Here is a 13,532-nt window from a genome sequence, read left to right as displayed (position 1 = left end):
TTGATTTCCATTTCCCTGATGATGAGTGATGCTGAGTATTTTCTTAGGTGCCTGTTGGTCATTGTGTGTTTTCTTTGGAAAAATGTCTGTTCGTGTTTTCTGATAATTTTTAAATTGGGTTGTGTTTTGGGTGCTGAGCTCTATCAATTCTTTTTATTTATATACTAACCCTTTATTGGCTATGTCATTTGCAAATATCTGCTCCTATTCGATAGGTTGCCTTTTCATTGTGTGGATTGACCCCTTCACTGTGTAAAAGCTTTTGATTTTTTTTTTTTTTGTGGTTCTGAAAACTGTATTTTCTTTATTGTTATTTTACAGTGTACCATGAACATTTCTTCCATGCACATGGGTGAAAATTCCCTACTGAAAGACAGAGAACATTGTAGTTGGATCAAAAGGCTGCTGGTAACAAGAGTGACACCTAAAGCAAAGTATGAGCTTAAGGTTAAAGCACATAGCCTGGCAAATGCCTGTCAGGGAAAGCATGGTCAGCAATATTCTCATTAGAGAAGTTAAAATTGAAGGCCAAAGGCATTAAAGATATGGGATATCATGTAAACCCTTTTGGCCCCTACCTCCGCCCCTCATGCCCCTGACACCCCGCTGCCCCCTTGGGGCAAACAAATCCTGTACATCTCTTTGCGTCCAATGAAAACCACCCATTTTCTGTTTTTTTCTTAGCTCTTCCTGAGCCCTTGACATATCTCCACATTCTCTCATCATCTCCTCACTGCCCAAGTGCCTTTCCTGTAAGTCCTCCTGATAGTCCTTAGGGGAATCATCTGTCCCCCTGTCTGTTTTTCTTTTTGCTTTCCTGGGCACATAATCTTCAGCTGGGCACTTTTCAGCAGCCCATGGCTCACTCTCAGGCTTTGCCAGGGATTCTGGCTTGCCCTCACCGTGTGGTTTTCCCTCATTTTCAGACCTGCCCTGCTTTTCTTGCTTTCCCTCATCTTCTGGTTGTCCCCCATTATCTGGCTGTCCCTTATTCTGGAGCTTTCCCTCATGCCCTGGCTTCCCCTCCACTTCCAGCTTCTCTTCCTCATCTGATTTTCCTTCATCTTCAGGCTCTACTTCATCTTCAGGCTTTCCCTCAACTTCCAGCTTTCCTTCATTTTCATTGTAGCGATTTCCCATGTTGAATTTTCCCTTCTTTTCCTTGTCCTGAAGGGATTCTAAACAGGTTCTTCCTCCTTTTCTAGAAAGCTTTGCAGAGTGCAGGGAACAGACAGACAGGCCTGTGGGGCCCGGGCAGGCCTGTGCCTCCTCGGGCTCGCTGAAGCCCGCTCGCCCCTCGCCGGCAACTCAGGCAGCTCACGGACCTGGTTCTGCGCAGGCGATCGGAGTGGACAGCGCAGGGACCAGACCGCAGGGCAGGCGAGCGGGCAGGCGAGCGGGCGGGCGCGGGGGCTGCTGCCCACGTCGGCGCCCAACCAGTCACGTGAGCCAAGCTTTTGATTTTGATGTAGTCCCAACAGTTTGTTTTTGCTTTTATTGCTCCTGAGGCAAGAGCAGTAAACGCAAAAATAAACAGAAACAGACCCAGAAATACAGAGAATTCTGTATCGCCAGAAGAGAATGGGGTGGGAAGATGGACAAAATGGGTAAAGGGGAATGGGAGGTTCAGGATTCCAGTTATAGTAAGTCACAGGGACACAAGTACAGCATAGGGAATACAGTCAAGGGTATTGTAATAGCATCATGCAGTAAGAGATAGCTATGCTTGTGGTAGGCATCGTGTAACATTCAGAGTTCTTAAATCACCTGAAACACAACGTAACAGTATGGATCAACTATGCTTCAATTTAAATAAATAAACAAACAAATATGCACATGTTAAAGAACAAATTTATGTTATTAGTGGGAATACTGTTCCCAGAGAGATTAAAAACTACAGGGTCCAACTTTTTCCCCTACACAGGTCCTGCCTTATTTAGGTCTATACGAACTAGCAAGACCTTAATAACCTTCATAAGCACTGAGATACCCAAGAAGAGAGACTGCTATAAAAATAGAGTCCTGGTAGTTGTGCCTCTATTTCCCTATACACGGCCTAATATTTTCTTCCTGTGAGCTCTTAGATCATTCTATTGCAGGGCTCAGTGGTACCCTCCAAACTTTTAAATCTTTAGCCTATGAAAGCAGATTCCCAAAACAAGCACAGCATCAAATGACCAAGAGTAGGAGCCATTTCCTGCTCCTGGAGGACAAGCTAAACTGAAAGTCATCCATGTAATCATCTCAATGTAGACATGTTACCAACTACCCAAATGAAGCTCTGTTACTGATCTGACAGCCAGTCCTAGCCCACCAAACCCTACATGTACATGGGAAAGACATCAAAGAATTAGAAAAAGAGGTGGAGTGAGGAGACCCCTACCTTGGGCCATTATCTGTGTGGTTCAGAATCTCCATTCCCCCATTACTCGAGAGGATCTAAGCCAAGATTGGGCTGGAAGTAGATGATATCACATTCCTATAGCTGTAAAAAGCCTTCCCCGTGGCTCAAATGATTTTACTACCTCTCAACAGAAAACCTGAAGTATGCTAGTTCATTCAATTCAACCAACCAACAAAAAAACTGCTCATGATTCTCTTGAACCCTTTATTTTAATGTGCTTTTCAAAACAACTCCCAATATCCTGTGTCCTTCATTCCTTTCTGTGTGTGTATATCCTTCATTTCTGTAATACAACTTGATCTAACTTATTGTAAGCCCAAATATTCTGATATCCTTTCTAAAACTCTTATTCCTATACAACCCAGTGTTGTTATTCTTGAAACTCGACCTCTCCTGCCAATTCCTTCCTTACATACCTTCACTGTGTTCACTAGACCCACTCCCCATCTTTCTATTATTAAAACATTCACCTATTAAGATGAGGAAAAAAAGGAAAAAACCTGAATGTAAATCTCATTTCTGTCACTTATCATATCCAAGTAAGTCACTTTAATCTCTCTTGCATTTCAAATTCTCCATTTAAATAATCACTTGGTGAGGATGTTAAACACAGGTTGTAGTACCAGAGGGTATTTTGATTAATTCATCTCTAAGATGCCCTAAAATCCTGAAATTCTATGTGTTTTTGATTTTGTCTATAGAAAAACAGAAAATACTTAGCTGGCAGAAAGGGAAAAAGTTAATGGAATAAAAGAACACCAAGAAAAGCAGAGAAGAAAGAAAAAAAAAAAAGAACAAGAAAAGTCAATGGAGAAAAGGAAAAAAAAATCTACAAAAAAAGAAAAAACTTCAAGGAACTGGTCAAAGGAACTAGCCTAAAGGGAAAACTAGAATGGAAAGTCAGTAATAGAGAATCATTTAGAAATATCCTCTAAATAGATGATAAAATTAATTAACGTATCATGGCCTACACCTAGATTACATATCCATCACTTCTGGAAAAAGCATTCATCTCAAGGAGAGCAGACATCTCTATCTCTAAGAACTTGCCTGATTAGGTCTTGCTTATGTAAAAGCTATATACTATAGCCATAGGTAATGAGAGCCATCCTAAAATCTTTGACAGTAAAAACAAGAGACTAGTTGCCACTGCACTAATTACCCCTAGTTATCACTAGTTGTCAAATATATTAGAACAAATGCTTGGACTAACCTGGTTTCTTAGGAAAACTCCAAATCAGCAAACACATAACTAAATTTGACTTTCTGAGCTGATCTGACTAGGATCTGTACCTTAACCTCAGTGCTGCTGAAGGACAAAAGAATCGATGTGGGAGTCACGCAGGCTGACAGTCAAATCGTGGGTCTACTACTCATTTTTTTTTTTTTTTACGTTAAAGGATTCCTTTATATTATGATACTTCTTAAACAGAAACACAATTCAAAAATAAACACACTTGTAAAACTCTTATTCTCTTAATCAAACCTTTGTTGACTACCACACTTAGCTACTAGCAGCATTTGGATGCAAAGGTTTCACTTGTGCTAATCTTGACAAGCCAAAGCAGAGACTCTGATTTGGAGACTTAACAGACACCCCTGCCAGTGGGCTCCTGCTGCTGTTGCTGCTGCTGCTGCTTCCAGACAGCGCTGGGGGCATCTACTTAGGATTTCTGCTTCCAGCTGAAGGTTTGCATATTTGTAATGGTTTCCGAATGGCCTCTTCACTGATAAAGCCTTTTTTGGTAAAGGCTGAGATTCTGATTTCAGGGCAGCTGGAGCACAGTTTCTTGAAGTCACTTCCAAAGTGACTTTGGATCACGTTTGGATTTAGGTTTCTTCTCCTTTTTTTCAACTGGGGATTTTACCTTCACTTCTTTCTTTTTAATTTCTTCCACTTTATTTTCTCCCACAGTGAAGTTCACATCATCATCTTCACTCTCCCTAAAATCAGACTCATCCTCAGACTCTCCACCAGCAGGTTGGTTCAGAGTCGTCAGCACTACCGCCATCACTGCCTCCGAAAGACTCTTCCTCTGTTGTACCACAGTTTTTGATGCTGCTTTTCTTTTCCCTTGAGCACCGCACACATCATCTTCCTCGGTAAGCTTACCCAAATCTAAATCATCACTGGCTACACTGCAATCGGAGAGATGGGGAGCCTTAGTCATTATCCCATTTTCGCTGCTGCCACATTTTTTTGGTGCTTGTATCTCACACATCAATGGTGACCGCTGGAAGTTCCTTCACTGATAAAGCTAGCGCCACTTCTAAGTCTCGCTGGTAGAGTTCCTCACCTAAAGCCATCCTTTTTTAGGGGTTTTCTCTTGTAGTGGGATATCTTCTTTCTGGAGATTCTTCAGTTTAGGTTTCCTTGTTTCTAGTATTAACTCCTTTGGTGTTGTTCTGGGCTTCTTATTCAAAGGTGTGGTTACGGAAACAAAGTCATCATCGCTGCCAGAATTTTCAAACTGTGAGTAACTGACTAGTTTCTTATGCCTCACGGGGGGCACCATGGCCCCCTGAAAGACCGAAAATTCACAGCGTTCAAGCTCTTGTTAGCAACAGTGGCAGTTTCTGGGTCTGCTACTCTTTAACTACAGAATCATAGGTCAATTAATCAAATTCCTGAACCACAGCTAATTAATGAAAAAATAGACTGTAACAGCACATCTACTTTGTGATGCTATTGTAATGACTATATAAGTAATAAATGGCAAGCACATAATATAGTGCCTAGCACACAGTAGAACTCTCAACAAATGCTTTTCTCTGCATTCCCTTGTTAACACAGAATTTGTAAAAAAAAAAAAAAATCCACAAAAATCCTACCTGCTTAAAGAGTCTTCTTCAAAAGTCTTATTCGTCACTAAAGAAAAAAGCAAAGTACATTTTAAATCAACAACAGAAAAATACAGAATATTCAAAGTGTAAGACTGATGTTGTATTAAAAAGTATTCTTCGGGACCATACCTGGCAACCACACTGGAGTGAATATTAATTATACTATTGGCAGGCAATTAACTCGCTAAGAAATCTTACTTTCTCCTCTACATTTACCAAATGGAAGAAAAGAATGGTATCCATCAGAATTTGATACCTACAAGTGGATGTTTATAATGACCACAATTTTAACCAAACCCTTGAGACTGACAGAAAATGGTGTCATTAGCAGAATCATCATCATAGACTGACAATGTCAGGATTCTTCTGGATTCTTCAGGACTTTCACTATGAGGCGCAGTTAAAAGAGACTATACTTATTTTGCTGTAACACAACAGAACTTCTCCAGATCTCCAGCAGGGGCTGTTAAGTTTGGGGTGAAACACCTCGTCACAAAGTTTGGTCTACAGCCACTCTACTTTGCAGCATGGCAAAACATAGCAAACAGACTCTGTCTGGCCTTATTTCCAATTGCAAGGTAAGTATGAAAGCTTTTAGTGATTCTGGTTCTATAAAGTATAACCTCTTGAGACAACCTACTTTCATTGCTGGAGAGTCTATCTGGATCTACCTCTTAGACCAGAATGGTACCAAAGATTAGTGCTAGGTAGTAGGATATGATGTCATTGTTCTCAACCCTCCCCACTACGTGACAAACGTTTGTAGAAATCACACTTTTTCAGTCTATAAGGCATATGTCATCAGATCCTACACTGATGAACATAACAAAGGACAAAGATTATCTTGAATCACTATATTCAATTACCTCGGAATTTTAATTTTTTAAACATTCAAGAAGATATCCACTGTATGATTACAACTATATGACATTCTGGTAAAAGTAAAACTTTTTAAGTTAGGAGATAAGGGTTGCAGCAAAGGGAGGGATGAACAGGCACAGCACAGAGAACTTTTAAGGCAGTGAAACTATTCTATGTGATACCACATGATAGATACGTGTCATCACACATTTGTTAAAACCCATAGAATGTATGACACCAAGAATGAACCCTGATGTAAATTATGGACTGTGGATGATAAAGATGAGCTAATATAAATATAACAATGTACCACTGTGGTTCAGGATGTTGACAACAAGGAAGGTCACACGTGTAGAGGAACATGCGGTAAATGGAAACTCTGTACTTCCTGCTAATATTTTGCAATGAACTTGAAAATGCTGTAAAAAATAAGGTCTATTTACTGTGAAGGAAAAAAAAAGGTGTCCATTGAGACTGCTAAGTGTTGGTACAAACCAAGTGATTTATCAAGTACTTATTACTTGATTTCCTTCTGGGAACCTGGAATTTTGATATATGCTAGGGAGAAGATGCCTACATGATTATCAATTAAAGAAAACTTCAGGCACTGAGTATCTATAATATTCTTGTATTGGCAGACAACATCTCACACAAGTTGTCGTGATTTAATGCTGGAGGAATTAAGCACACCCATAGGCAGAGGATTCTTAGAAGCCTGCACTTGGCTTCCTCTAGACTTTACTCCATGCACCTTTTCTCTGCTGATTTTGCTTTGTATCATTTCACCATAATAAACCGCAGGCATGCGTACAAATATGCTGAGACATGTGAGTTCTTCCAGTAAATAACCAAACCTGGGTGTCATTTTGGGAGCCTCTAATACCAATGCATCATATGCAATTTTTATGATTAAGGTTGATGTTTTAAGACACGATTACAGTTATAAGGTTATTTCACAGAACACCTTTCCTTGAATCTGTTTTTCTTAGGATTTGCCTGGGAGATTCCTGTATTTCTCTATCCATTTGAATAAAGGCATAAGAGGAATAGACAAAATAATGTCAGAAAATAATGTGAAACAAGCAACAATCTTATTTTAATTGGGAAAAAAAGAGAATTCTGATGATTACCAATATGTTCTACAGTATAAAATTTCCTATAAAAAACCTAAAAGGACACATAAATTTTCTCCAACTAAATAGGGCTTAATTCACTTTTGTTGTGGTTATGAATCAATAAGGTAACTGGGATAATTATAGAAAAATATGTAACTATCATAAACAGTATAATATCAACTATTGATTATAGAGGTTTTTTGTTTCGACTCTTTTTCTTAATTTCTTATAGAATTAAAAACAGTTCACCTATTAAAGGCAGTTGTTGACAAACTGGTCAAAAAGTCAGAAATACTACATTCAAAATGTAGGATGAGTTATCCACTTTACCCTGAAAATAGTGGATTTGCTCATTAAAGATCAACAGTACTCATTTGGGGGAAAACAAAGGAAGTTATCTTATATAGAGAGAGGGTTAAAAACTTGTCAATCTAATTGGCCACATATTCTTGTTAAGCCACAGTTTACCAATTCCTGAAAAAATATAAAAGCATGTCACTTTAAAACTGTTAACAGGTAAAAATTTCTGACAATCCAGAAAATGCTTTCGATCTTGGCCAAACATCATCACTAACTCTGTCACTGTGGTACAGTGACAGAAGTTTAGCATAAGAAACAACAAAATATGAAATACATTTTAGATGCGGTAGCCTGTTACAAGGAAATATAAATATAGTAGAAATATGTTCCAATAGTGATAGATTCCAAGACAGTTTTCCTTAGCACTTTCTTTAGAGATGAAATTCAGAAAAAAGCGGTAAAAGTGGAGATATCAGAAGAAGGCAAATGAAAGAGGATGGAGAGAGACAGCACTAACAAAAATAGTCCAGTACTGACGTTTTTTACTGACACAGAATGCCTAGCAAGGTTGAACTAGTATATTCAGCATGTTACCTTGTATTTTCTCCTTGATATTATACTAGTTTCCTACAATAAAATACTTAAAAGTGGTCAGCTTCTCCCAAATTGCTGGTCTGTATAAAGTATATCTGATCAAAATTTAAAACTGTCAAAATACAGCTGCATCGTGATTCCATATCAGAGATAGGGCCTGACAGTGGCTTCCTGCCTATTGCTTCCAGATTTTTGTTCTAGTATTCATTCAGGAGAGTGTACCAAGGACTTGAAGAAAGGCTCAAGTATCTCTACACAAAACAGGTAAGAAAGACAACACTTTTCCTCACACTTGACCCCTAGGTTTTGACAATTATGGAAAAATGTTGGCCAGTCTACTCACCACGCTAGACCATTTCCACTTGACTTGACTTGACCCTGTCCAGGTAGGTACTACAGTTACAAAAAAGTTAGGGAGGACCTTACTTGATGTGTTATTTTTCCACATTTGGACAAAGAATGTACCAATCACATAAATAACAGAACTTACAACTCAAAAATGGTTCTTTTGAAAAGGTTACCACCAATGAGCTTTTAAAAGTTAAATCCAACTTATTTTAGTGATTTGATACAATTAATTGGTATTGAAATTTTTTTTTTAATTTTTCAACAACATTTCCTCTAATTCCTCTCCTATGTTTCCCCAGCCACTCATCCGTCTTCTCTACTAAGTCTTACACCTCCATCCACCCCTTATATATTGGTATTCCCAGGCTTTTGCTCACTGGCCTTCATCTCTTTCTATATCTTTTCCATCATGGACAAGCTCAATCATTGTCCAAGCTATGACTTTGCCTAATAATTCTAATCAGATCATTTCAAATCAGCGCCTCCAAACTTGATGCTCTATCTCCAGCTAGAAACTCCTAGTATTCAATTATCCAATTACTGAAAATATACTACATTGGTTATACAATATACTACATGGATATTCCATCAAATTCAACATGTACAGAAAATACCTGGTCTTCCCTATTCCCACTGCACTCCGATAAAGCCCTACTCATTCTTTGTGGCCAATTTAAATGTTAGTGTACAACCTGGAAACTTATAACTCTTCTAAGATTTCCTCTCTCCCCTTTTTTTTAAGATTTTTTTTTAAGATTTTTTTTATTTATTTGACAGAGAGAGGGAAAGATCACAAGTAGGCAGAGAGTCAGGCAGAGGCGGGGGGGAAGCAGGCTCCCTGCTGAGCAGAGCGCAATGTGGGGCTCGATCCCAGGACCCTGGGATTATGACCTAAGCTGAAGGCAGATATTTAACCCACTGAGCCACCCAAGTGCCCCTTTTTTTTTAGGATTTTATTTATTTGACAGGGAGAAACCCAGTGAGAGAGGAAACACAAACAGGAGGAGTGGGAGAGGGAAAAGCAGGCTTCCCATGGAGCAGGGAGCCCAATGCGGGGCTTTATCCCAGGACCCTGGGATCATGACCTGAGCTGAAGGCAGCCACTAAATAACTGAGCCACCCAGGCATCCCCCTCTCTCCCCTTTATACATTTAATAATCATGAAATTGTACTAACTATACCTCTTTTCTATCTCTGCTTTATATTTCCCCTGCCACTTCCCTCTCAAACATGAGCTCTTAAGTGATGACTTTCAGAAGGAAAAAAAAAGCCACCAACTAATATTGTTATTTATTAAATGGATAAAAAAATTTTTAAGCAAAAAAAATGAGAAAGGGGACACCTGGGTGACTCAGTCAGTTAAGCGTCTGCCTTCACCTCAAGTCATGGTCTCAGGGTCCTGGGATCAAGCCCTGTACTAGGCTCCCTGCTCAATGGGGAGTCTGCTTCTCCCTCTCCCTCTGCCCCTCTGCCCCACTTGTGCTCTCTCTCAAATAAATAAAATCTTTTAAAAAGTTTTAAAAATAAATAAATAAAATCTTTTTAAAAGTTTTAAATTAAAATTAAGTTTTAAATTAAAAAAGACATAAGGTCTAGAAAAAGAACAACATTGTAAATTGAATAAACTGAGCCTCCTGACTTTTCAGTATAGAAAAGTGAACATTTCATAATGGACTGATACTAGACTAAGGAAATATAAGCGTCCTTTATCTTCTAGTCTCTTTACATGGTTTTTTTCCAATCTATCCTCCACATGAGGGGTGACCAAACTATGGCCACAGGCCAAGTCAGACCAGTCACGTGCCTGTGCCCCCATAAAACTTTATTTACAGAACCAGATGGTTGGTTCTTGCTATTCACCTGCGTATTGCTACAGCTGCTTTCACACTATAATGGTAGTTGTAGTTGAGAAACCACAAAGCCTAAAATATTCTCTTTCTGGCCCTTTAGAGAAAAAGTTTGGTGATGCCTATTTTGTGCCACAACCAGAAGGCACTAATTCAAATCTAATCTTGTTACCCTTCTGCTTCACATTCTCCAGTGAATCCCTACATCAAATACTGCTGGTTCCCTCCCCAATAACCATGCCATAGTCTTAATACTTGCTGGAGAACCACAACTTTATTTAGATATTTATTGGCCCAAACATGAAGAAGGTGGCCTTACCTCAGCTTCAAAAGGAGAAATTACTATTCTAAGCTAATCACAGTACCTGATTTACCAGTGGCTGGTTTAGGAACATGCACGTGATATAACCTAGCTTATAAGATATTAGAGGAAATTTACTGCAAGCCTCTTGATTTTTCTTCCTATTTAAAAGAAACATATGGGGTGCCTGGGTGGCTCAGTTGTTAAGCGTTAGCCTTCGGCTCGGGTCATGATTCGAGGGTCCTGGGATCCAGCCCCACATCAGGCTCCCTGTTCAGCAAGAGGCCTGCTTCTCCCTCTGCCACTTCCCCCTGCTTGTATTCCCTCTCTGCCTGTCTCTCTCTGTCAAATATATAAATAAAACCTTTAAAAAAAAAAAAAAGAAAAGAAAAGAAACATATAAAGAAAAACAGTCCTTCCAGTCACTGGATATTGTCATGTGAGAATATGCCTCAAACTGTTGCTAATTAGCCAATCAGGAAAGGACATATAAAATATTGCCAACCTCAAAGCTAAAAAGAGACAACTGGGATCCTGGTGACATCACTGAACCATCAAAACCAATTCTGGTTCCTACCGTTTTAGTCACTGTTTGGTTTGGTTTGCTTTTTTTAGATTTATTTATTTGAGAGAGAGTGAACGCGTGCAAGAGAGAGTGCACGAATGGGAGAATGGCAGAGGAAGAGAATCATCAAGCAGACTCCATGCTAAGCATGGAGCCCTGTGGAATGTGGGGCTTGATCTCATGACCCATGAGACTGTGACCTGAGCTAAAACTAAGAGTCAACGTGTAACTGACTAAGCCATCCAGGTGGCCCTGTTTTAGTCACTATTATAAGTCACCTGTTATTTGCAGCTTAAAGCATTCGACCTGATAAATTTCCCAAGGTCTACATGGTAAGATCTACACCTTTCTATGGTACTGAAAAACTTTCATTAGCTTGCCTTAGCTAAGTATTCACTCATTCCAACCATTCCCATAGCACACTTTTTGCACCAGCAAAACTGAACTGCTCATAAGTGCTCCGAAGTTCACTCATACATCTGAGCGTCCACACTGCTGTTCCCTCTGCAAAACATGTAATCTTGATGGACATTCCTCCTGCCAAACATGGTTCTTCTGCCTCTTTAGCTGGCAAACTTACTACTCAGTCTGCATACTTACCTTAAATTCTACCCACTCTCCTAAAACTCTAATTCCTCACTATCAACTTACATATTAAGTACCAATAAAAACATAACAATCATAATTATAAGCACTAGGGGACTCTGGCACATAGTAAGCACGGAATAAAGTAAAGTAAATAATAAAAATCAAGTAGTAAAAATAGAGTAAATAATAAAATGACAATGATAATAACAAACTCCTCGAGGGCAAGGATTGTGTTTTTTGAATGTTTGTATTCTACATCAGAGTGACAGTAGCTAAAGACACTTGACAGTTATTTGCTAAGTGAACAAATGAAAATGAGTAAATTGCAAAACCAAACCAGATTTTCTTGATACAGATTTTCTTTGATAAAAGTCTACTAAGTTAAAGGTTTCTTCATACATTTCAGATTGTACAATGCACTAGGTGCCACATCTAGGGAGCAATGGTAGCATTTTTGTTATTGTGAACCATTTTTCTGCTTTTATTATAATCTGTTGAGCCTCAGAGTTGCCCCATTTGAATTTTTGTTATGATAATCTTTTTACTAATAGCAACAGAGTAATGTGTTCAAACAAAATTATAGTATTATGACAATTGTGCAACAAACAGAAGAAAACGGTGTTCTAATAAAGTCAACATATCTCATTCTCTTTAATGAGAAATGAAGTTGTTAATTGTGATATCTTGTTGACATAACAATATGTAAAACAACCTATGTTTCTCAAGGCATTTCTTTTCTGATTTCTGTACCAGACAGTCACCTTTAAAGAAAAAAAACAGTCTCATTGGTACTGCTGCATACTAGCTAAGTTTTCCAGTTCTTTTTGCTTGCCATTTGTCTATGGTACCAGGAAGGTACTGTAGAGTTCCCAGTTTTAAGGATAGCTCCTTTTTTTTGAGACAAATCAGTATGTAATAATACTTATTAAATGTAATCCACTTGTAAAAATTAAAAGATCCATTTTCATAACAAGTTCAAGTTGTTTTAATACGCTTATAGAGGAAACATAAAACATACTAACTTAAAAATTTCTCTTATTTACACAAAGATATAAGGGATTTTAGGGGTCATGACTAAAATAATAAATTTCTTTTCAGACAATAATGTCTCATATTTTAAATTACCTACAATTAACTTCCTTTTTCGTTGTTGTTCACACTGAGGTACCTTTTTTTTTTAATTATGTTCAGTTAGCCAGCATATACTACATCGTAAGTTTCGGATGTAGTGTTCAATTATTAATTAGCTGCGTATAACACCCAGTGCTCATCACGATACGTGCCCTCCTTAATACTCATCACCCGGTTCCCCCATACCCCCAACCCCTCCCTTCCGTAACCCTCAGTTTGTTTCCTGGAGTCCAGTCTCTCTCATGGATTTGTTCCTATTGTTCATGACAGTATTTAACTTCTTAAATAATTCTGAATACTAGACTATTAAGAAAGAAATTAAGAAAGAAAAAAAATAGAGCCCCATGGGTGGCTCAGTTGGGTAAGCATCTGCCTTCAGCTCACGTCAAGATCCCTGGACCCTGGGACTGAGTCTAACATGGGGCTCCCTGCTCAGTGGGAAACCTGCTTCTCCCTGTCCCTCTGCCTGTGCTCTCTCACTCTCTCTGTCAAATAAATAAAATCGAGAGAGAGAGAGAGAGAGAAAGAAAGGAAGAAAGCAAGAAAGTGAGCTTATGCAATTTACACAACGGGTTTTTTTTTCCCACTGCTCTTTCATAATCAAAACTTCCTTGCTCTGACTTCATCTATGTGA

The 13,532-nt window shown here is 38.7% G+C and overlaps 2 protein-coding genes and 1 pseudogene across 18 annotated transcripts in view; all 3 read right to left on the bottom strand.

Annotated features, from left to right (window-relative positions):
* LOC116594363 (ankyrin repeat domain-containing protein 26-like) overlaps positions 1-13,532 on the bottom strand; it is a 636,289-nt gene that overhangs the window by 590,639 nt on the left and 32,118 nt on the right. For 16 of the 17 annotated variants that reach the window (XR_004287184.1, XR_004287183.1, XR_004287185.1 and 13 more), the window contains one exon: positions 5,237-5,273. Coding sequence is in view for 13 of the 17 variants with exons in the window: in XM_032349687.1 (XP_032205578.1) it covers positions 5,237-5,273 (37 nt within the window). In the remaining 4 variants the exon portion in view is untranslated. Of the gene's footprint in view, positions 1-5,236; positions 5,274-8,461; positions 8,512-13,532 lie in introns of all 17 variants that reach the window. The other variant, XM_032349696.1, reaches the window with a different exon arrangement.
* On the bottom strand, positions 257-1,423 carry LOC116594375 (transcription elongation factor A protein-like 3). Its single transcript, XM_032349721.1, has one exon. It carries the CDS (start codon positions 1,138-1,140, stop codon positions 538-540), a length of 603 nt encoding a protein of 200 aa, XP_032205612.1. The 5' UTR covers positions 1,141-1,423; the 3' UTR covers positions 257-537.
* Positions 3,781-5,225, bottom strand: LOC116594371 (annotated as a pseudogene).

This window comes from Mustela erminea, chromosome 6 (genome assembly GCF_009829155.1).
Source record: "Mustela erminea isolate mMusErm1 chromosome 6, mMusErm1.Pri, whole genome shotgun sequence".
Classification (NCBI taxonomy): Eukaryota; Metazoa; Chordata; class Mammalia; order Carnivora; family Mustelidae; genus Mustela; species Mustela erminea.
This window is presented reverse-complemented; position numbering and strand designations above follow the sequence as displayed.